The 22,100-nt window shown below is 35.2% G+C and overlaps 1 protein-coding gene across 1 annotated transcript in view; it reads left to right on the forward strand.

Moving 5' to 3' along the window:
• AMMECR1 (AMMECR nuclear protein 1) overlaps positions 1-19,943 on the forward strand; it is a 108,679-nt gene extending 88,736 nt beyond the window's left edge. The window contains exons 4-7 of the mRNA XM_084535085.1: positions 2,005-2,119; positions 10,426-10,516; positions 12,229-12,325; positions 15,470-19,943. Coding sequence (XP_084391211.1) covers positions 2,005-2,119; positions 10,426-10,516; positions 12,229-12,325; positions 15,470-15,584 — 418 coding nt within the window. The 3' untranslated portion in view covers positions 15,585-19,943. The remainder of the gene's footprint in view (positions 1-2,004; positions 2,120-10,425; positions 10,517-12,228; positions 12,326-15,469) is intronic.
• The last annotated feature ends 2,157 nt before the right edge of the window (positions 19,944-22,100 follow it).

A 22,100-nucleotide genomic window follows, 5' to 3' on the forward strand; every position in this document is an offset into this window, starting at 1 on the left:
TTTTGCCTATTTGGAGGGATATGAAGGCTGAATTAGCTGCTCAAATTTTCCTTTCTCTCCTGCTGTAGCTATTTAAGTTGGTCTGTGATGATGCTCTGAAATACCAGGTAATGGAGAAAGGTAACTGTCTGGTTTCCAGCAGTTAGAAACCTGGCTTTGCAAATCCCATCAACAGAATCATGGAGAATATCTTGATACATCTTCGGTGAAAGTCATTACTTAAATATCACAGGCATTATGCTTTAAATCTCATTAGTGTTCTCAGTTGTTCACACGTCTATGTAGCCCTGTCCTATATAAATAAGTTTAAAAAATTATCTTGGCTAGTTAATTATTGTCTCAACATCTTTTTTTCCTTGTGTATGGCAACTTTGACTAGCGTTGCCTAGAAGTACCTCTAAGTACTGTTAGAATAGACTCACCATCTGTTTCCTAATTACGTAACAAATTTACCTTCATAATGAAAATCTAAATTTCTTATCTATTTTATAACATAAAAATACTAAAGCTTGGAGAAGAGCCTCTAGTAATTCCAATAGTATGTTCTTTACTTGTAGCATGTCTGAAAAAAAAGACTTTTTTTTTCCCCCTGGAAAAGGAAAGGTTCTGTTTTAATTCATCAGTGTATGGGATTAACTTGTGATGGGATTTCTATTTCTGGTTATACATATGATGATTTCTCCTAGGTTAAGTTTACTTTTTTTGTTTTGTTTTGTTTTGCTTATGCACTATTATTTCATATGCCTTAATAAAGCTATACTATTCCTTACGTGAGATGGTGGTATCTGATGCAGAGACTTCAGCCATATTCTAAATGCCGTCGTCATGGCTGTAATGGTATCAGCTAATGGCAACTACAGGTTGTATGCCAAGTGAAATGAGTAAGAATGATCTAATTGTTATATGACACAGTATGACATGAAGAACTTGGTAGTACTTTAACAACTCTCTAAATGTTAAGCTCTCCTTACTTAGTAAAAAGCTCAGTTAGCAGGTCTGTTTCTGTTGGAGATGATCATGGAGATGTTCACGTATGTCACATTTAAAATTGTAAGAGAAGAAAAAATGATGGGATACCTTAACCTTCCCTTTTCCAATTGAACTGGTTCTTAACCAAACTTATACGAGTAGGTTCTTACAAATGTTCTTACTGGTGGTGCTGCTTTCTGTCTGTTAACTGCTTTGTTTTTCAAGGGGCACTGGAATCTACACAGATAGTTCTTGGTATGGAATTCTGTCCGCTAGATGTATGTTTGTCTAGAGAACCGTGCCTTAGCCTGAGGATTAGCTTAGCTGTTTGCAAGCTTCCATGTTACTAATCATTATCTCTGCTTTGCAGAACACCTTCAAGTTCTGTAGGTTTACAAGTCTGTAGAACTCCTGGATGTTTTTACGTATTTATAATCAATATTCTTTTTGGAGAATATTCTGCTTGCTTGGATTTCTTTCACTGAATTAAATTCTACAGTTTGATTACTGTATTTACTACATTTGATTTTTGCAGGCTACAGAATTTCCCTCTCTATTCTGTATGGTTTAATCTTTTTTTGAAAGGGATTTACTAAATTGCAGGTAGAAGAGCTGTTGCTTTGTTTGTGTGTTTTTTTTTTTGTTTTGTTTTTGTTTTTAACTTTTTCCAAAACTTTCTGGTGCTTCATTAGTAAGTCATTGTCACAGAAGCAAAATCAGCTCAGGAAGCAATCACCCCTAATATAGCGATAACACCCAGAATACCACCTAACTGACCAGCCAAGAAATCTAAAAGAAATGTCTAAGGAACAAGTTGGGAATATTGGTCAGTGTGTTACACCGGTAACTGGGTTATCAAACTGGTCATCACTTCATCAGTTGTCTTTTTTTGTTTTTGTTTTGTTTTGGTTGTTGTTGTTTTTTGTTTTGTTTCTTTTTTGTCCTTTATGCTTTTCAGTTGATTCATTAGATCCTTGATCTTAAAAAAAAAAAAAAAAAAAAAAAAAGTTTGAAATTCTGTTTTGTCTTCAACAGTGCCCTTAAAGATAGTCGTTTCCCCCCAATGACGAGGGATGAGCTGCCACGGCTTTTCTGCTCAGTGTCTCTACTCACTAACTTTGAGGATGTATGTGACTACATGGACTGGGAGGTAAGGATTTCAGATGTCTTTAAGAAAATTACTTTGATATTATGAGCATCTATAGCAGAAGTCACGCCATTTAAATTATTTGCATATATTTAATTAGTCACTGTTTTGCACGCTATATGGATTGTTTTCTGTAGAGATTTAAGAGACTATTTTGCTAGAACTACCATCACCTTAAAGGTCTGAGTTGTGAAAGTGGAGTGGAGATTTGATTTCTTGCCCATTTAAGCACTAAAAATAAGAGTGCCCTGTGCGGTTGTAGTTATGTCTTAAGATTCCATCATGCAAGGTATTGTCTGGAGTGATGGGGTCCTGAGACCTCTTTTGCAGCATAGCTAACTAAGAAACAAAACATGGCAGATTGTTCTATTGATTCTGGAAACAGGATGCTCCAGTGTGAAAGTTGGTATTCTGATGTATGCCTCTGGAAATGGACACTGCAAAAATTGCAATCCCAAAACAAGCAGCCTTACGTAGATTGTAGGAGCAAGCCATTTATCTTTTCCAAAACGTTCTTCACTTTCAGAGCAAGTGGCCTGCACAGAGCCCACAGAGCCCTTAAACAGTGAGGCCAAGTAAATGATTGCTCATATTTTCCTTTGCTACTTCTGCATGGAGCAGAATCTGTTTTACTTGCTTGATTCTAGGAAACCTGCATGCGTTCTCTTGGAACAGCAGCATAGAAGTCACAGATTAAGAAGCAAATACTGCTTTCAGAGTTATTTCTGGGAAGGTGTACTGGAAGAAGTGTTATTCTGTTACTCTTACGTTCTTTCCCAAATTATTTGGTATTGGATGCATGCGAGAAAGTAAGTTACTCAACTTAAGATGAACTTCTTATCTCGGCAAGGATGACTGTTGCTTTGCATTTCTAGTCTATACTTGAATGGATAGAAAATTTTTTAAGTTGTCATATATGCTGGTGGATGTGTCATAATGCCAGACATACCTCACAAGTACTTCACTGTAATAATAACTTAACCCTACTAAACATTTAGGAATTCTTAATAGAAAAAGAGGCTTTCTATTGCACACACACATAACAAATATATATTGAAGGGAAATTTCATTCCTTGTTAAAATGGTAAGAGGCTCTACTGTATCAGAATGGTGGTGTCTGGCTGTAACCTCAGCAGTATGAATTAATTTTACAGTAGTTAAAAATATAATAAAAATGCATTATCTGTTCAACTTGTAATGACAAAGGCTTCTTACCTTCTTATATGTAATTCTTCATGAACTGAGTGTAAGTCTGCTTTGGTGTTTATCAGCATTTTTCCTATAAGCAGAATTATTATTTTTTTATGAAATGTCAGACAAATAAGTCTTAGCTGAAACTGTGCATTGTAAACAATAAGAGACGTTTTTCAGGGAACTCATTTGTCCTGCTTCTGAGCCCTTTAAGTACCTTTAGTCTTTAAATACTGTTTTCAAGCATTTAAAACTGTAGTGACTTTTAATACTAAATCTTTCCTGCTTTACTAGGTTTACTTCTAGTAGTAACCATAGTGATTTTTTTGATTTTATTTCATTTCCAATAACTTATTAAAAAAGACTGTGAATATACTCAGAAAATATCTCATTAAAAGTGTGAAGTGCAAGATAGTATTCAGCTATTTCTGTGGGGTAGTCTACCATTAATATTAGATGATATTTTATTGCCTCAATAATAATCTTTTAAGATGACCAAATTTTTCATTTTTAAAGAGAAACAGAAACTAATGTCTGAGTACAAAAAGTGTTTGTTTCATACATAGTTATGGGTGATCCCCAAATTTTACATGCAAAACAGATGGGGGTGTAAATATGAGAAAGATAACATTTTTAATTGTTAATCCTTAAAAGAATGATTCATCCCTGCACATGCCCCTGTCAGTGAGATAGCTTATGTCATCTGTGTTTCTTTTAAGGGAGCTGCAGTTATGCAATGTTAAATAGCAAAAAGGTATTTCAGGATGTCTAAAATATGATCTATAGAGGGCTTCTGCATCTTCTGTTTAGTATAATGCTAATTTCCAGATCATCCTAAGAATCAACGTGGTTAGAAGATCTTAAATCTGTAGGTATGCTACCGATCGATGATCTTGTAGGAGCTACTTCAGCAATTTGCTGATGGAGGTCACAATATTTCAAAATTGCAGATTCAGACAACTCACTGGTTTGGCAGCTTAGAGACAGGATCGTTTGACCCAGGAGTGTCTCCTGTATCCTGAAGCAGAGTAATAGATCTTTTCTCTGATCAATGAATTATATTCCCAAACTGAACAAATGAGTATTACAGTTGTAAGAAGCAACGAGAGATCCTTTTGCAGCAGAAGCTTCAGCCAAATAAACAGGAGATGTAAGTTGACCGCTATTAGCTCCATATGACTTTTCAAATTGCTGCCATTTTCACCTTTTATAAAGGTTTGTACCTTCTCCTAGTTATTTTTAAAGGACCACGTCAATGCAGTGGTTCATGAAGACACTTCCTAAAATATAATTCAGGATTCTTACTTGCATGTGACTGTATATGGACTGTGCTGTGCGTTAGCAGTTGAAGAAATGTGGGGCTTTGAAGTGAATGCTGGGAGTGGATGAAGTGTTTCCTTATTTCTGCTGGACAGAACTCGTGAAATATTGCTGTGGTCTGGTAGCTGCTGGGGTGGTTTCACAGCCTTTCTCAGCCCTACTTGAGGGCATGGCTAGAACATAAATTGCAATATTATTGTATATATTGTATATATTCTATGCATGCTTGTTTTCTAGAAATATAGAAAAGCACAGTGCCTCTATTCATCCTCTCTCTTTCATCTTATAGCAAGTGAACCCTTTCTAAGAATATTTTCTGTTCATTTCATTAAGAATCTGTGGGGTTTTCTTGCTACAAGGTAAACTCTGTCTTGCTAATTCAGACCCTCCTCCAGTTTTCCTACTAAAATGCCATAAAACATTAAGACGTATGTCATTACAATAAGAATCTTTTTGGAAAATGTTATTTTAATTCCAGCAGGGTAATAAATAACTAGAATTTATCAGCTGTTGTTCCTTAAAATACCTTGAAAGAGATCTTTGTCCTGAAGTTGCTGTTCTTCAGTAACGTAAAATCTACAGAATTGTGTGTGCTTTCTGTGTTGATACAAAAGGCCTTTAGTCTGTATATGCTGGTTTAAATATTAGTTTAAATAGTTTTAGGTGGCTTTTCATTGTTGACAAAGTTAGTATATTTAAGAGTTGTGGGACTTCTTCCTGTAAGTGCTCCCTCTTCCTTGAAGTGCAGCAGCACCGCAACTTCTGGAGCTTGTATTTGTTCGAACAGAGAAGAGTCTTGATCTCACTGTTTTATTTTCTTTAGACAATATTCAGTGATTCCATGTATGTAAATGATATAAAAAAAGAATACATGTCATGAATTGGAGAGCATTTCTCCTTAATAGCCTTTTGCCTCCATTAAATCAGAATGTAATATTTAAGCCCTAATAAAGATGGTCAGAAATAAACCAGCATATTTGGTACGGATAGAAGGCTAAAAAGCTGAAGAATTCCACTAATAAAAAGTAGGGTCAACTTCTAGTAAGTAGCAATAGTTGCTTAATCTGAAATGTTCTGTTTCCAGGCACATTCATTTAGAGCAAGTTCCAGTAAGTAAATGGGAAAGATACTACGTTATATGGTATAATAATGTATAAAGTATCATATAGCCTCTATAAGCTATAATATATAAGCTATATATATAAGCTATAGGCTAATTTATTTGTTTGAAAATGTTTCTAGTTTGCCACTGTTGAAGGATTAAGCTGATAAACTGCAAGTCAGTAAAAAGCCACACACCAAAACAGCCTGGTTTGGTTCATCATGTGGTTACATGAATGCTCGTACTGGTAGAACCAAGAGGCAAGGCAAGCAGAGTTTGTTGCATGTTACCTGGCATGCAGACAGAAAGGACTGCACATCAAGCCACGTTTCTAGTCTCAGGTGAAGAATATTGAGTGAACTTAAACAGAAAGACACTTACTTCCACCACCAAGGGTGTGTTGCAGTACTCCAGCTCGGGTATTCAATGTGAATACTTCATAATAGATTCTTTGTTACCTGCTTTTAATGCATTTCTGAAAAAAATGTTTACAACTCATCTTAAACTAGTGTTAATATATGCAAATTATAGATTTCAGTGCAGTAGATAAAACTGAACAGAGCAGTAATTCGATAATTCACAGTGGACTAGACAGTTAAATTTCTGCAAGGCTTGATGTTTTAGATGCTTATCCAAGTTCCTCACTGACTGTCTAATAAGAATAGTTACTTCTTCCTCTCAGTATGGATGGGGAATCAGAACGAGAGGAGCGGGTTTGTAAACTGTGTTTGGAACTTGGTCAGAACCAGGCAGTTGAACATAAGAGTTGCCTGAATGTCAGTTTTGGAGTAGATTCTAGAACAATTTTTTGTTAACCCAATTGAAATAGATACGGACAGGTACACAGATACAGGTATAGATAGGTATGATGGGCAATAATCTAGCATGTGACAGAAGCCTTCAGCAAAACAATAAATATTGTGTGCATTTCTTTTGCCCCATCCTGAGATGTATGTAAATAAATGATTCATTAAAAAAGAAACCATATAAGTGTGGATAAATGAATATGAATATGTATAAAATACACAACTAAGTCTGAAGTTCTGTTGCGGTCACTTCTAGTTTCATATAATCCCTTAGATTTAGGGAAAGGTCTGTGTTTTTGAATTAATGTAGTCTCTGGACTTAGTGTTAAGTAGTCTCTGTCTGCTTGTACACGAGGCCAAAAAGCTTATATCCAAAAGTATTGGATACATATGGTACAGTATTTCATGCTATAAAACTCTATAAAAATATTTCTGTTGGAGGAGACTGGTTGCTGGATTTTTAAGTCTCTCCTCATCTGACTTTGGTTTCCCAATAGCAAAGTAATCTAAATAGATTCCTATTAATTTTTCACTGAAAATGTATATTCTTTTACAATTGTATGGTCTTTTTGCAGCTCAGAAGGATACCTGCATATGTCATACATAGGGATATAACTTAAGACAGAACTTAAACTCCATCTGCTCAAGAGGACTGTTTGACTTGTTTTGCTGGATGGCACAGATGTTATTTCAGGAAAATTTGCCTCTAGTAAAGCAGAAATCTTAGTTTGCAAAGAAAGCCACAGGTTTTGTTTAAGTTCTGTTCTGAGCCTGGTAGGCAAATTACAGTCCAGTTAATGTCTTCCAAACGTGTAACTACCCGTTACCTCCCATCTTAGGAGGGAATATTTGGGGAAATTTCACAGAAATTTTCATCAGTGCTGGTCTCTTGAGGAAGTCAAAATAAATTGCTGTAGTTGAGCCCATGCCTATCTTAGTCTGGATCATTCTTAATATACTCGTGTGTGGCTTCCGTTTTTTTAACTTAGGCCTGTTTTTGTTTAACTGGAGCTAAACAATGGAAAGCCATTTATACTGGACTAAAAGTACTGCGTAATTAGCTGGGCAGTTGGAATTCATGCTTCACAGAATGCTGTGAAATTTTCCCAACCAGAGAAATTGTGGGCACAGTTGTGTTGCCTTATTCATTTTGCTTTACATCTTTTTTCCTCCATGGATATGGGCCTAAAAATCTATTAAAATGGTTAATGGGAAACATCTAGTATAATGCAATTGCCTACTGCTTGAATGTAGCATCATATTTAGTAAATCATCAGTGTTTCTGGTTAATATCTCATGAATACTACAGGGTCACTGTTACGCAAAAAATGTATGGAATGTGGAATCTAATACTCTGCAGGGTTTGAAGGTGTGCAAAAACAGGCCATTTGGGTTTAGGGCTTACTCAATTGAACGTATACAGTTATGTAATCAGCCAAATGCATAGGTAGTTAATGTGATGTTGTTGTTATAAGATTAGCATTCATTTTTCCAAGTAAATCCAGTTTTACACCAGTTACCTATAGTAGCAGTTGTTTCACTGCCACATAATCGACTTTATCAACAAAGTTTATACAGAAAACTTGGTGATTTGTGCTTCAATTGATAGTTCCCATTTAAGAACGATCAGATCCTCCTTTTTCCCCATGTATAGTAATAAAAACAATTAGTTTGTGTTGATGGAAGGGGTTTTGATGAGCCACCATCACTTTGATAGCCTTACTGATGAATCTTTCTTCTACATCTTCTTTTACTCAGGGGAGGGAGTAAAATCACTAATGTATTGTTCTGATAGTTCACGAATCAAAATGTTAGCATTCTCCTAGGATGTTGCCTTAAAAAAATACTGAGTGACATTTGTAAGAAATGCCTAAGTAGAAGCAGATCGGAAATTTGTATAAGCTTAATAGCCTGAAAATGATGCCATGTAAAGGCCACATGAAGTAACTTCTAGAAGTTGTAAGTAGACACTGTTCTTGTGTTCTGGTTTTGTTTTTTGTTAGGGGTGTGGGGAGGGAGTACTTTTGCTTAAGGTTTAAAAGTAAGCAAGCATATATTAGCTAACCTTTTAACTACATGTCATACCTTTGTAACTGCTGTTGGATCCTTCCCATCTGCTGCTTATTGCCTGCTTTTGAAAGTTACCTACACTAATCCACACAGTAACAGCCTTACACTATAGAACAACCCAATCTTTATCTAATCACACTTTCTAGTTTACCAACAGAGATGAAATTTCAGAAGGTCTTGAACCTTAGAGGACTGACCTGATACTTTCCAGGAAGCTGGAGGCAGGCTATGTTTTAGGGCAATCTCAAATAATGTTCTTTTAATTTCATATCTACTTTTTTTCTGTTCTAATAAAAAGCCTTTTAAAATTGATATGAGCAAACGTACAAAGGAATATTGTTAGAATTAGATATTTAGGTCTTCAGTTCTGATCTTAATTTCGAACATTCTTGGAGCTGCAAAAACTTACTCTGTTCTTATCCTAGGGATAAACTAAGTAGATTTCAGCTTTAACACTGTTGCTTTTTACTTTCAAATTCTTTGGGTTTATAATCACATCATCTGACCATATAGAGTATATATCTTTCTAGTGGTTATATATGCACGTTATGAATGTTAGGTAATGAAATACGTTGAAATTTGCAGTGAATTAAATGTGTTAGTCTCTAATTAATTTTTCTTACATGAGAAATACTGGGTTCACACAGAAAACTTACTGAAGCCTGGCCAGGAGAGAGACTTTTCCCATCATTTTCCCATGTTTATACAATGTATAAAGATTACGAAGTTTAAAAAATTAAGTCTCAATAAAAGCAAATATGTTAATTGAACAAGTGGTTATTAAGACCTTTGTAAATATTCCTTATTTTTTTTCATTGTCATGCATTTACGGTAAAGTAGGTTGTCACTGGAAAAACTATTACTTTTTTTTTTTTTTTTTTTTTTTTTTTTTTTTTTTACTAATTTTGTGTTGAAAAACAAACACCATTCCAAATAGCATGTGATACTCTTTTAAACATAAACTCTCCATTTCCTCATGCAAAGTTGGGAACTTTGGATTTAATTAGAAAAAACATCGTAGTTATGTGGGCATGAAAATTAAAATACCAGTTTACTCATGTTTTGAGTTTACATGCAGAACTCCAAAGCAACTTATTTGTTATTGTACCTTGAAAACTGGGGTTCTTCATGCACTGGAAAAAGTACTTAGCCTTTTTTTTTCTGACAGCTCGTATGTAAAATACTTCTAACACCTTGAGATTAGGTATTTTGGTTCCTACACTGGTATTTTGTCATATTAGAGTACTTAGTAGCACGGAAGTGGGAGTTTGAAGCTGAACGCTCTGGAATACCTCCTTTTCCTCTCCAAAGTTAAGCAGAAACTTTGAGAGCTTCAGGTTCAAGTTGGTAGTGACAAATATTTCACTGTTCAGTTGTTACTTCAAACAAAATTAAGGCTCTTAATTGAAGCACCGCTAGACTTACCAGCTGTATGATTACCTGCAGATTGTATCTTGCGGTCTCAAGTGTCTAAGCCAGGTGTTTTTATGAGCAACAACATTGCCAACAGTGTCAGAGGGAGACAGTAAATCCAGTTACAGAACTGCCTTACTTCGCATCTCAGCTGCCTCACCTTCAGACCAGAAATGAAGCTCCATGGTGGAGCTGAGGAGCATATCTGTGCTGCTACGGACTTACAAGGCTGTCAGGTGAACACACCTTTCAGAGATTAGATTTTGCTTCAGTACCACCTTTTGAAATTCTCTGCAAAATGCTATTAACCATTTAAAGGTTCACATTTTGGCCTTTATCATGTTAGAAATCTCTTGTATCTTTTTTTTTTTTTTTAATGTACTAATAAAACTGCCGATTTCTTGCAGGTGGGTGTACATGGCATTAGAATAGAATTCATCAATGAAAAAGGATCAAAACGCACCGCCACCTACTTACCGGAGGTTGCAAAGGAGCAAGGTCATTGTTGCACTTTATTTCATATGATCTGGTGAAGAATTTAAACATACATATAAATCTAAAATGCAATATTTGACCTTGCACTGATGTCAGATGATGGAGCAATATTTAATTGTAAGAAAAGACTCTTATATAAAATGCCAATTACATGTCTGTATCAATCCCCTTATAGGGATTCAGTAAACTGTAGCTGTTTTTTAAGCAAGTCATAACCACGGTGAAGCTGTAGGAAAACAAAATATGGAGAGGAGCCACAGTGCTGTCAATGAACTTTACAGTTGTCAAAAGTTATAAATTTTCATATAATTGTTATGCTGCAATATTAGACATGCACAAACTCTGTTAAGTTGCAGGATGTCTGGTCAATAATCTTAACAGCTGATTTATTCTCAGATTCCCAGTGGCGAAGGTTTTTTCAGTTAGGTACTTTCTTGTAGTATTTCATTTGTTTGCATAAACAACGGCTTCTGGTATTTTGGATGGATGGATGGAAGGGAATTACTTTCATACTGAAAGTCCAAAATAATGTGTCCCTTTTAATAGAGGGATAGACTAAAGTGTGTGAATTAATATATATGTATATATACTGCAGATTTTGTTGAATAGCAGTCTGTTGGTCTAAGCAACTAACTCTGACTACCACTAACATTATTCTCTTTCAGGCTTGGCAGTGTGTCTCAGTGTTTAAATTTTGCATTGCCACTTTTTTGGTTTTCCTTTTTATATTTGATTTGGTGAGCAAAGGAATAGGATGAATTCTTAATTAACGATCATTGTTAATAGATAATTCTGTTTCCAAATGGTCACTTAAAAGTTCAGATGCTTTCCAAGGCAATTGTTTTCCTTTTGTAATCTGAGATTGGCCAGTTCAAGAAGTGTGTTTTTTTGTTGTTGTTGTTGTTTGTTTGTTTTGTTATTGTTGTTTTTTGTTAAGACCTTTGGTGATCACCTACACAAGTTTGTTTTATTTTAAATTCAGGAATTAGGAGAGGATGTTTACATTTCTAAATACTTATAGTAGACCGCGTTTTTTACCCTTTTTTGTTGTTGTTTTAAATATTCAGTGTGACTAATCTTTTGGAAATAACACGTCTTAACAGCTATCTTGGAAATATTAAGCTTTTTAAAATCAATATGTAGGAGTTTTGAATAACATGAAGGCTTTTTGAGAACAATAATGAATCTGGATTTTTTTCCATCATTGTTTTTAATTAACCAGCCACCTATATAGTAGTTCTGAAATTAGCAATATCACTAAGCTTTACAGTGACATTTGTGGAGAAGAATAATGTCTTTCCACTTGTTCAGCTAATAAATCTTTTGAATTTTAGAGAAATTCAGTTTTTCCATACCATCGTAGCCATTTATGATGTATAAACTGATTGTGATTAATGATCATTCCTGAATGTTTCAGAAAAGTATAATTTTGTCTGTTAACCCAAGTCTAGGACACAGTGGGTCTGCTTTTAAAATATTTCAACTATGAGATAAAAATGTGTGTTTGTAAAGTAAGCTTTATGCCTAAAGAAATCCTATGCAGCATATTTCCTTCAACCGTTTTCTTAGGCAGGGAAGAAATTTCTGTGTTTTGTACACAACTTCAGAAGAGCACTTGTATTATCAATAACGCTACATACTGTACTGTATTTTCTGCATCATCTATTGTTACTGCTGTAATTCTCACTAATTTTTACTGCTGTAAAATTCAACAGGATGGGACCACATTCAAACCATAGATTCCTTATTGAGGAAAGGAGGCTACAAAGCTCCAATTACTAATGAATTCAGGAAAACCATAAAGCTAACCAGGTATGCATCATGCAATACTACAGATAAGTCCTGTTTTGATACTGCTGTGATATGCTCATTCCTGAGATGTGGTTGTTTCAGATGTTAATAGTAAGCTTTCCCTTATTTATTAACAATTTCTTTTCACAATAGCAGTACGGAATTTAGAGATATTTGTGCCTTGCAATAAATGTAACAGGGATTACTGGCATTAAGCAAGAAAGAAAATACAGTTATTAAATAGTTTATTATATATTTATCAAGGCTCATAACTCTGAAAAATCTTTGCAGTGTATTAGCTCTATGTTTTTACAGTTTGTTCGTTAGGTGTAATGGATCTCAAGGGGCTTTTATTAACGAGGATTACTTGCCATTGTCAATTTGTATTGGAGCACTTGGAACACTGAGTCTGTTGCTGTGAAGGTGTGGAGGCCCTGTTCAATGCCTAAAGCAAGCACTGGCTCCCGTGGAGTATAGGCTTCTTCCTGATCTCAACAGGCTATAGGTGTCCAAGCTAGCTAGCTGATGATGACGGTCAGTGTACTACTTTGACTGCGTCAGGGTATCGTCAGGAGTAAAGCTATGAATCTGATACTTTATTTCATAGTCTGTCACTCATACACATTAGAATACTGTTTGTAATGCTCATTTAATAAAATGTGTTCAGAAGGGCTTGGTAGCAGGTCCAAACCAAAATCCTTTAGAACTAGTAGTGGATATTCTGCCCGTAAAATTGAAGTTATGTGGTGGAAGAGTAAATGTTGATAGAAGGCCTCTAAAACATCATATTTTTATAACTGTGCAGTATAAAATGACTGCTGAGCTCTAGCTATTTATTCCATGCTTGGGGAAAAAAGATCTTTATAAATTTCTTGTTATAAGGAGGTATTGACTGTTAACCCTTTGTGTTCCTTTTTTTTTCTTTGGGGATAATGAACATACTATTAATAAAGATAATAAATTTGCTAGTTGGAGTCCTTTGTCCAAAATTGTTATCCTTTCTACCTTTTATCATAGGGATTCATAGGGTTACAGGATTAGTTTTTTAAATGTTGTATATATTATCTTTGTTTCTGTGTACGTATTTCTCTGGAAATTTCTTTCCTTCTTAGTGCAACTAGACGTGAGCTAGACTTGCCTTCCTGGGCAAGGAAACACAAGGATTAAAACACAATCCTTTCATTTCAGACATTTGAAAATACTTGGAATCTCATGATCATTTATGAGCTTGTAGAGGACAAAGAGCTGAGATTCGTGGTTTTTTCAGCTCTGACATTTGTCATCTCTATCTACAAAGCTCGCTATTACTTAGCTGCAGTGGATGTTTAGCCCAGATAGAAGGCAAAGCATTTCTTAGAAAAAAAAAATATATATATATATTATTTTTATTAGAGGAATCCCTTCTTCATTCAGTGGTCTTTTGTATGAAGAAGAAAGCCTCTGTGTCCCATTGATTATTCAGAAGTCTGCTTTATTGGAGGAACCTGATTACTGTGGAATTGCTGTTACTAAGGCAAACAAGTTATTCTGAGAGTTAAATTAGGGAGGAAGGATTTACAGAATACAGCTAAATTTCCAAATGCAGCACCCCAATTTCCTTTTCATTTATTTTACCAGTATACCTCGTTATCTTCTTTTCAAAAAGAGTATGTGGTGATAACTGAGGGCAAGAGTAATTGCTAGAATTCTGAAATGAGACTTTCTGTACACCTCAATAAATGAGGAATATATTCTTCCAAGACACCAGACTTCTATATAGCCTGTATTTTCTTCCAGCTCTATGATTTTGTTGGAAGCAATGGTATATGAGAACAAAACAAAGTATGCTGTTTAGTGTATTTAGGTTCACAGCATCCAAAATGGTAGCAAAAACACTGGCCTAATGAGTGGAATAAACAAATTTTAACGTTCAGAATAAAATTATTTTTTTTGTAATTTGTTTTAACTCTGATTCTACATAGGCTGCCTTTGGCTTATTTTAACCCACTTAGAAACAACTTCATTAATTACCAAGTTTATGGTTTAGTTTAATAGTGGCAGAGGATTTCATTCACAAATGAGCTTACTCATTGGGGGCAGTGAGTGCTGTGTGCCATTCACATCAATTCAAGAGGAGCTGCAGCTAATCTCATAGCCAGGACCAATGACCACTTGTTAAATCAGTACATCATTAACCAACACTGTTTTATCAAGTAAATATGGGCTATTTAGTGCTCTGAAATGTGCACTGAAGCAAAAAGCTGCAAGCGTAAGGTGTTCTGCTCTGGCAAAGGGGCAAAAGAAACAAATGTGTTTGCTGCCTCGGTTGCTGCAGTTGATAACTCAACAGTAGTTTAAATTTTTGTGTTGGGTTGTGAGTGCAAGTGGTTGAGGCATGTGTTGTGCTTTTTCAGACCTAAAAGGGGAAAGAACAACCAGAGCAACTCCAGAAGAGAAATGTCATAAACAGGGGAGGTGGCAATATTTTAGACCACTGTAGCTGGATTCACCAACTCTCATCTGTAAGATCTCTTATGCAAGGTCTTTCTAAGTGAAATTTGTGGCAATGTGCAATAGTGTTATTTTTATGTAGATTTCACAGTTTTACAGATAAGTATAAATGTGGCAAGATGTTCCTTGTCAAACAATACTGATGCAAATGTATCTGAAGTATTTTTTGCCAGGGTCTGGATTCTGCTTTCTGCTATATATAGTCTAAAAAGGATATAACTGCATTTAATGTAGCTGGGATTATTTTAAGAGCAGAATTTAGTAGACAATTGATACCGATTTTTTAGAAACAGACCCTAAATCTGTAACGCTTGTTTACAGTGTTTATCTCCTAGGTTTTATGTAGAGAGTTGGCTGACAATATGGGACACTCCCAGTAAATCCTCACGAGTTTAAATTCCCTCTATCATGAATAAAGTAGTAGGCAACATTTTTTAATAGTTCTGTGTGTTTGAAATATTTTTCATAAGCACTTACTTGTCATAAAATTCAAGAATAACCCTGAAAACCACAGTGGTTCTCTCCATGCTCTTGTGCAACTGAAGTTAGTATTATTCCTAAGATCAGCCTACAGAGCTGTTCTCATCATTAAACGTACAATTAGTGCCAAATTTTTAGTGCTACTCCTAGCTTCCTGGTAAAAGTTCTTGCATTTGCCTCTTTGCTCTTTTCTAGGTACCGTAGTGAGAAGATGACCATGAGCTACACAGAGTACCTTGCCCATCGTCAGCATCATCACTTCCAAAATGGCATTGGGCACCCCCTTCCACCATACAACCATTATTCCTGACACTGAGCCGCATGACCAGTCACTGGACCTCTCTGCAGACCTCTTCCCAGGAGACCCTGCCCCTTCTTGGTCTAGCTATCTCTATTACTGTACCATTTTATGATGATAGTTTCCGTTGCCATTTTGAGGCTTCTCCTTAGCGCGTTAAGCTCATCATGGCAACGGGAGGAAAAACTGCGTTATTACAAAGATCCCATACTTTTTTATTATTGAGTCACTGCAGATTTTTTTGCAGCATATATAGCCCTTGTGTTTTTTATGAAATTTTAAATTTCTACTTCATTAACATTGAATTATATCAATCAAGGCTTTCTGTGACTGTGGATGGAAGGAAGAGTTTAAGGATTACAGTTAGGGATTCTTTGCTCGGAAAAAAGGCATTCATGGCTTTTTCATTAATAGTTCTGACAGGGAATGAAACATATCAGATTCAGGTGTTATACTAGACAATGAATTGCATTTTTATAACCTTCTTAATAATATTCTGTGAACAGTATCTCACCCCTGCAGGAAAGATTTCATGTAGCTATATACATGATCTTCAGATCCAGCACATACAGCCAGAATTTGAAGGCTGATATCCAAAATGCTTTTTTTGGATGTAGAGAAGCAATGAAATGTACAATAAGTGAAGTTCATATTACAGCATTTTCAGAATCAAGTGGTCTAATTGATAGGACATGACATAATCCAGTAGGATACCAGATAGGTTTATCTCCTGTTCTGTGCTGGAAGCTGAGGGAAGGCAGCCTTGCCAAGCCTGGTCATAGTAATGCATTTGTAATGAGATGATGCCTTTCTGATGATCTCAAATTAGGAGTCACATTTGTTTTTAAAAGCAGATTGGTGAGTAGCAGATGTCATATTAGGAAGAAAATTGATTTAGATTTTAGTGCCTTTGACTATGACATTACTATATACTTGCATATACAATTCATAGAAAAAAATATAGCAAATGCGCCAGACATTGTAGCAAACTATATTGAGTTCTCTGCTGCTCTGGCGTTGGGGTTTCTGGGATTATTTTTTTTTAAAGTGAGGTATTTTTCTTTCTCTTTTTGTTAGCTTATTCTAGAAAAGAAAAATCCCTATTTTGTTCTTTCTTGTGCTTTTGAACTTGCTGAATTTTATCAAGTCATGAATAGTTAGGTAAAGTTAACTTGTTTAAAAAAAAAAAAAAAAAAAAAAGTGTTGTGAAAGAGCACAGGACAAGTATGCCATAATTTTTACATGTTTTCATCTATTACAGGAATAGTACTTGAGAGCTCTAAGTACTGTGTAATAATTCTGATACTTCTCCAAGAGGTAAAGAAAGAAAACTGATTAGAACTTTTAACAACTATAAAAACAGGATTATTAAGAGGTACATGTGGTATAGTTGCAAGCCCAGTATATGCTAGGACCTACCTCCTTGCTTATGTGCCTGCAGAACTCCCACTAATACCTGTTGTAGGTCAGCGCATGTTTTAGGGGACAACACATCCCATCTATTATAGAAAAGACCTTCCTAATATGGGTGAGTAAACTATGGTAAGCAGAAATTCCAATTCTTTTGAATAATGAATGTTTGTAAAATATATATATAATTCAAATGGATGAATTAAGATTGAGGTAATTTTAAAAAAAAAGTCTGACCAATTGTACAAATGTTTCAAAAAACAGTTATGGATAAATTTTGCTCATCCCTTATGTGAGGTTAACTCTGCCACTTAATTTATATGGAGGTTCTCATAGAAAGTCTTTTGTATTCCTTCATCCACAGCATCTGATGTCCAAATATTTACATTTTCAGTTGTGATGCCTTAATTTATAAGCAGAAGGCCTGAAATTTCAGGAGCCAAGAGGTGCCAGGCAGACGCTGCAGAAATTAATAGATGTTTATACAGAAGCTATTTTGGATGATACTGTTGTCTTGTTTCTACTTGGGGAGCGGTTTTAAATGGATTTGTCTTCAAGTGGAAACTGAACAAGTGGCTACCTGATAAAGTTTTTTGTTTTGTTTTGTTTTTTCCTTGCCCTTATAGGGAAACTGAGCACAAACTGAATCATTCTGCTGCAAAAAAAAAAAAAAAAAAGTCATCCGACCCCATCTTTATCTGTCATCTCGTTACAGCATGCTCATGCTTCTGCATGAGCTCATTGTTAGAAGTTTTTTAAAAAGATCTATTATATATAAAAATATATATGTATTGAAAGGTGCTAATCAACCTCAAGCAGGTCACGTGACTGGTCATGCGGATCTAAAATCATATCAGATTTTTTAAAAAATCTTCGATATATGCAGATGTTATACAGAATTTCTTACCAGTGTAATAATGATATACTGATGAATAAACAATCCTGCAGGTTTTTAAGGACAAGGTCAGCAATACTTCCCACCATGGCTTGGGGGGGAAAAGGATAGTTTTGTCTCCTTTTTGTATACAGCATAATGCACAATGCATTTTTGTCTATCTCTTAGTAGCTGTTGCTTAAAAATATAGTTAAAAGGGTGTTATACAAACTGTAAAGGTGTGCTTTTGAAATGAGTTAATGCCAGACCCTTCTGGACCAGAGTTTTGTATCACTAATTAAAAAAACTGTTACAAAGTCTGTGGTCAATCAGATTGTATGGTATTTTGTAGAAGAGATTGGAATAATCAGTTTATCTACAGTGTTTCTAGGGCACCTACCTCCTCAGCATGCAAGTGCTGAAAATGCTATGGATTGTTTCTGTGTAAATGTGGGCTTATTTGTACAAAATGTGCAGTTCACTGTGACATGCACTGGGACAGAATAGGTCTGTTTGCTTAAAGCTAATCAACAATTGCTTTCACAAATGTCATTCCCTCATAGTTATGTTTATTACCCTTTTAGATATATTACTGGGTTTAGATACAGATCTTTTTTATTGTTATTTTATTTGGGGTACTTTATAAAAAGTTAAGGTACAACCAAGCAGTTAATTTCACCGTTTTTAAGTTGGAATGCTAATTTTTGGTAAGCACTAATCCATTTGCCTTATTCCATTAAAAATATTTTATTTTTTAATTCTTTTGCTTAATGTTCCTAAAAGCCCTCTTCTATAAACTAAAGTTAAAAAAAAAAAATAATGGACTTGACATGAAACTATTGCTTAGTCGTGCCTCAAGTGGCCTTCCTTCTGTCTAGACTGCCGTAGCACTGATTTTTCACCATCTCAACCCCAAATGCTGGTCACAGCAGGGGGAGGGCACATGAGAGTCCTGACCTCAGATACACTATGAAATCAAGACAGTCAAATCCATTTTTGCACACCCTGGCGTTTGTATATGGACCTCTTTACTTGTCTTCAAATGTGCGGGTTTTTAAAATTGTTGTCTGGAGTAGGTTACATCTCTTGTGTGTGTTAGATCGAACCAAAGAAGCCTCCAGCCATGCCCAAATGCTGCTCCTAAAGCCTGCCTTCCAGTCCTTACAAAATCCCTGCAGGATTAAATGTGTTAACTTTTTTATTTTTGTACAGTTTCTAACTGATTTTTGCTAGTGATGTTAATTGAATTAAGTTTATGTGGGGAGTCTGAGTATCTCCTCCATTTAAATAAACTGGTGACTTTCCTTTTATGTTTAAAAAAAAAAGAAAAAAAGAAAAAAAAAAGAAAAAAAGAAAAAAAGGAAACCCAAAGTGTGCCTCTCAGATTTAAAGGGTTTCTGGTTACATTTATTCTTAAGACCAGCAATGATTCTTTATATACAAAGATATGTTTTCCTCGTTTTTTATTACTGTTAAATAAAAAAAAAAAAATAAAAATAAAAACCTCTTTCTTTGCTCTGGACCCAGTAATTGCGCTGGTACATAAACGCACTGAGAAAACAAACTTTTGTTTGAAACTTTTGTAACAACTTATGACTGTTTTTGTATATCGAAGTTGATTCTTTTCAGAATATTTGGATCTAGTTTCTAAGTTATTTTAGTGTTTTATATGTTACAAAAAAAAAATTTAATTGTTCACCAGCATCTTGAGTTATCTGTAATGCAGTGGTGACACACAATGGGCTTAGGGCTACCTGGAGTAGCTTATAAAGCCTCTCTCTTTTCCTTCCTTTCTTAGTAACTTGATTGATTACAATTATATCAGATTACCTGAACCCCCTTCCTTTATTACTAGATCCTCCTTCCTTCCACATTTAATTGCTATTAGTGTGAAGAAACTGTTGAAATGGGCATTTTAATATAAGTATGGCTTAAAAAGATAAAATGAGGAAAAAGCAAAAAAAATTATATATATAGAAGGTTATCTGTGGGTCTGTGAGATATGGCTGTGGAAAGATATTGTAGTAGTTTTAACACTATTGTTATTACCTTTTAAATCATTTACCCAATAAAATAAGGAAAAAGAATCACCATTTCTTTTTATGTTTCTCTGCTTAATTGTGCGGCTTTGTCACTTTGTTTTTTTTTTATTTACGCATTCGCAGTTACTGTTAATTTTAAAGGCTAATGCTGTGTTAGGAATATTTTCCTGTGATTAATTCTGTCTTTTCATTTTGCCTGCTGTAGGAACCAGTTGGACAGGTGCAGCTTGCAGTTGTAATTCAGACGTGAGTTACTGAGTACTCCAAATTATAACTGTTTCATGTCCACTTTGGCACTTGTTACATCAAATTTTAAATATGGAATTTTGTCCAGTAAATACAGAATTATGTTTAAGATCGGGCCCCTTATTCTCTGAGAGGTGGAATTGGTTTCAAATTCTTTAAACAAAACTTGGTTGCAAAACCAGTTACACTGGTGTAACCAATACATTGCCTGCACTAGTAAAGGAACATGAGTCAATGGATTAATGCAGCAAAATGTGTATTAAAAGTATCTTGCTATCACCTGAAATAATTTCAGTATTTTCTTCACATTACTCTCACAGGTGTGATTTGAAAGAATATCTAGGCTAGCTTTGTCATAAGGGGTTTCTTTATCTTGCATGACATAGATAGCTAATGTATAAACTGATATGTTTTACGGAAAAAAAAAGAGTGCAGGGTTTGCAGTGATTTTTGCAGGAGTCCTGTGAAATATGAAAGATCAAGTAAGAAGTCCTGTGCCATTCCCCACAAAGTAGGGCTACTTTTAAAATTTAGGTTTGGTTGATTGTTTTGGTTTGGTTGGGTTTTCTTTCTTTTCTTTTTTTTTCTTTTTTTTTAATATTAGTTATTTTGGTTGGTTGTTTTTAGCGTAAGACTATTGGTGAACCAAGGGTTCAGGCATGCTGCTTTCACTGGATCAGCTTAACTGTCAGCACCAGTTTTCAGTGCCCCTGGAGTACCTCTGACATGGCAGCAGAGCTTTCTGGGCTGTGCCTCAGTGGTTGAGGGAAGCTTGGCAAGCGTCAACATTGGTGTAGATACCCATGATATCAAGGGGATGTTTTATTTAATAAGGGCAAGGAGTGTGTTCCTGTGAAGCAACAGACCAACAATCCAGCTGATGGCAAAACGCAGGATGACCAGATGACAGGCATGTAAAAATGACATGGAAAACTGTTTCCTGAGCCAAGTGCCTAGTGTACTGAGACACGTTTTACTGAGTTTGACTTAAAGGGAGTATGTTTTCCTCTGTAGGACAACAACTGAGACAGAGCAAGAAATTTCTAGTGTTGCCCTGGAATTCAGATCTGAATTTGGAAATCTTTTAATTAGCCTTTGGCTTATTCAGTTGTAATAGGTTACCCCCAAAAAAGTAATCTCTAGCTGTTGATGACTGATGCTTAAAGATTTTATTTTTAGAAGATAAAAATTAAAGGGATAAACCTGCTTGAGTAAATAGCTTCCATTGTGGTTTTAGTATTTTACAGATTTTGTATCATTAAATCAACCTGAAACTCACAGTTCATTGAGATGTCCAGCTAGTTAACTTCCCTACCAAAAGTTTCCTTCAGCCAGCGATGGAGCTAACACAGTACAAAAAACAAACTAGCAAAATAATGCTGAGTATTGGGGATGTTTCAGAAGTGGTTATTTGCTTGTTCTTACATATATGTTGATATTAAACAATGAAAAGCTGACTTACAATTAGAGTTGTTGAGTGCTGTAGAGGATAATTAGCAGTGCCTGAAAAGGAAATGGCTTAGTTAGTTCATTTCAGGTTTTCAGAATGTACTTTACACTAAATTTCTACTTAAGCTGCTTTAAAGACTTATGCGTAAGGACTTACCAGTCTTTCAAGAGAATTTAAGCTGGGGAATTGGTTCTGTTCTCCAACTAGGTGAAAACTTAAAACATCTAAAATGCATATATAGTAAACTCAAGTGGGCATATCCAGTATTCTTTCATCAGGAAATTTACATAATGATCTAACTGGTTGTCTGAGACTGTACTGGGTCACAGTGTTTATTGCAGTGTACTTAAAAGTCCCTTTTATTACGGCCAGAAACATTTCAGGAGTGCATTAATGATGGAACTTCTTTGCCATCGCTTATGGTGCGAGACTGGCCAGAATGCTACTGTAATTAATGTACTTAAAAATTTGAGCTGAACATTTCTGTACTTTTTCTGTATTCCTCT

Source organism: Aythya ferina (genome assembly GCF_964211825.1).
Source record: "Aythya ferina genome assembly, chromosome: 13".
In the NCBI taxonomy this organism is placed as follows: domain Eukaryota; kingdom Metazoa; phylum Chordata; class Aves; order Anseriformes; family Anatidae; genus Aythya; species Aythya ferina.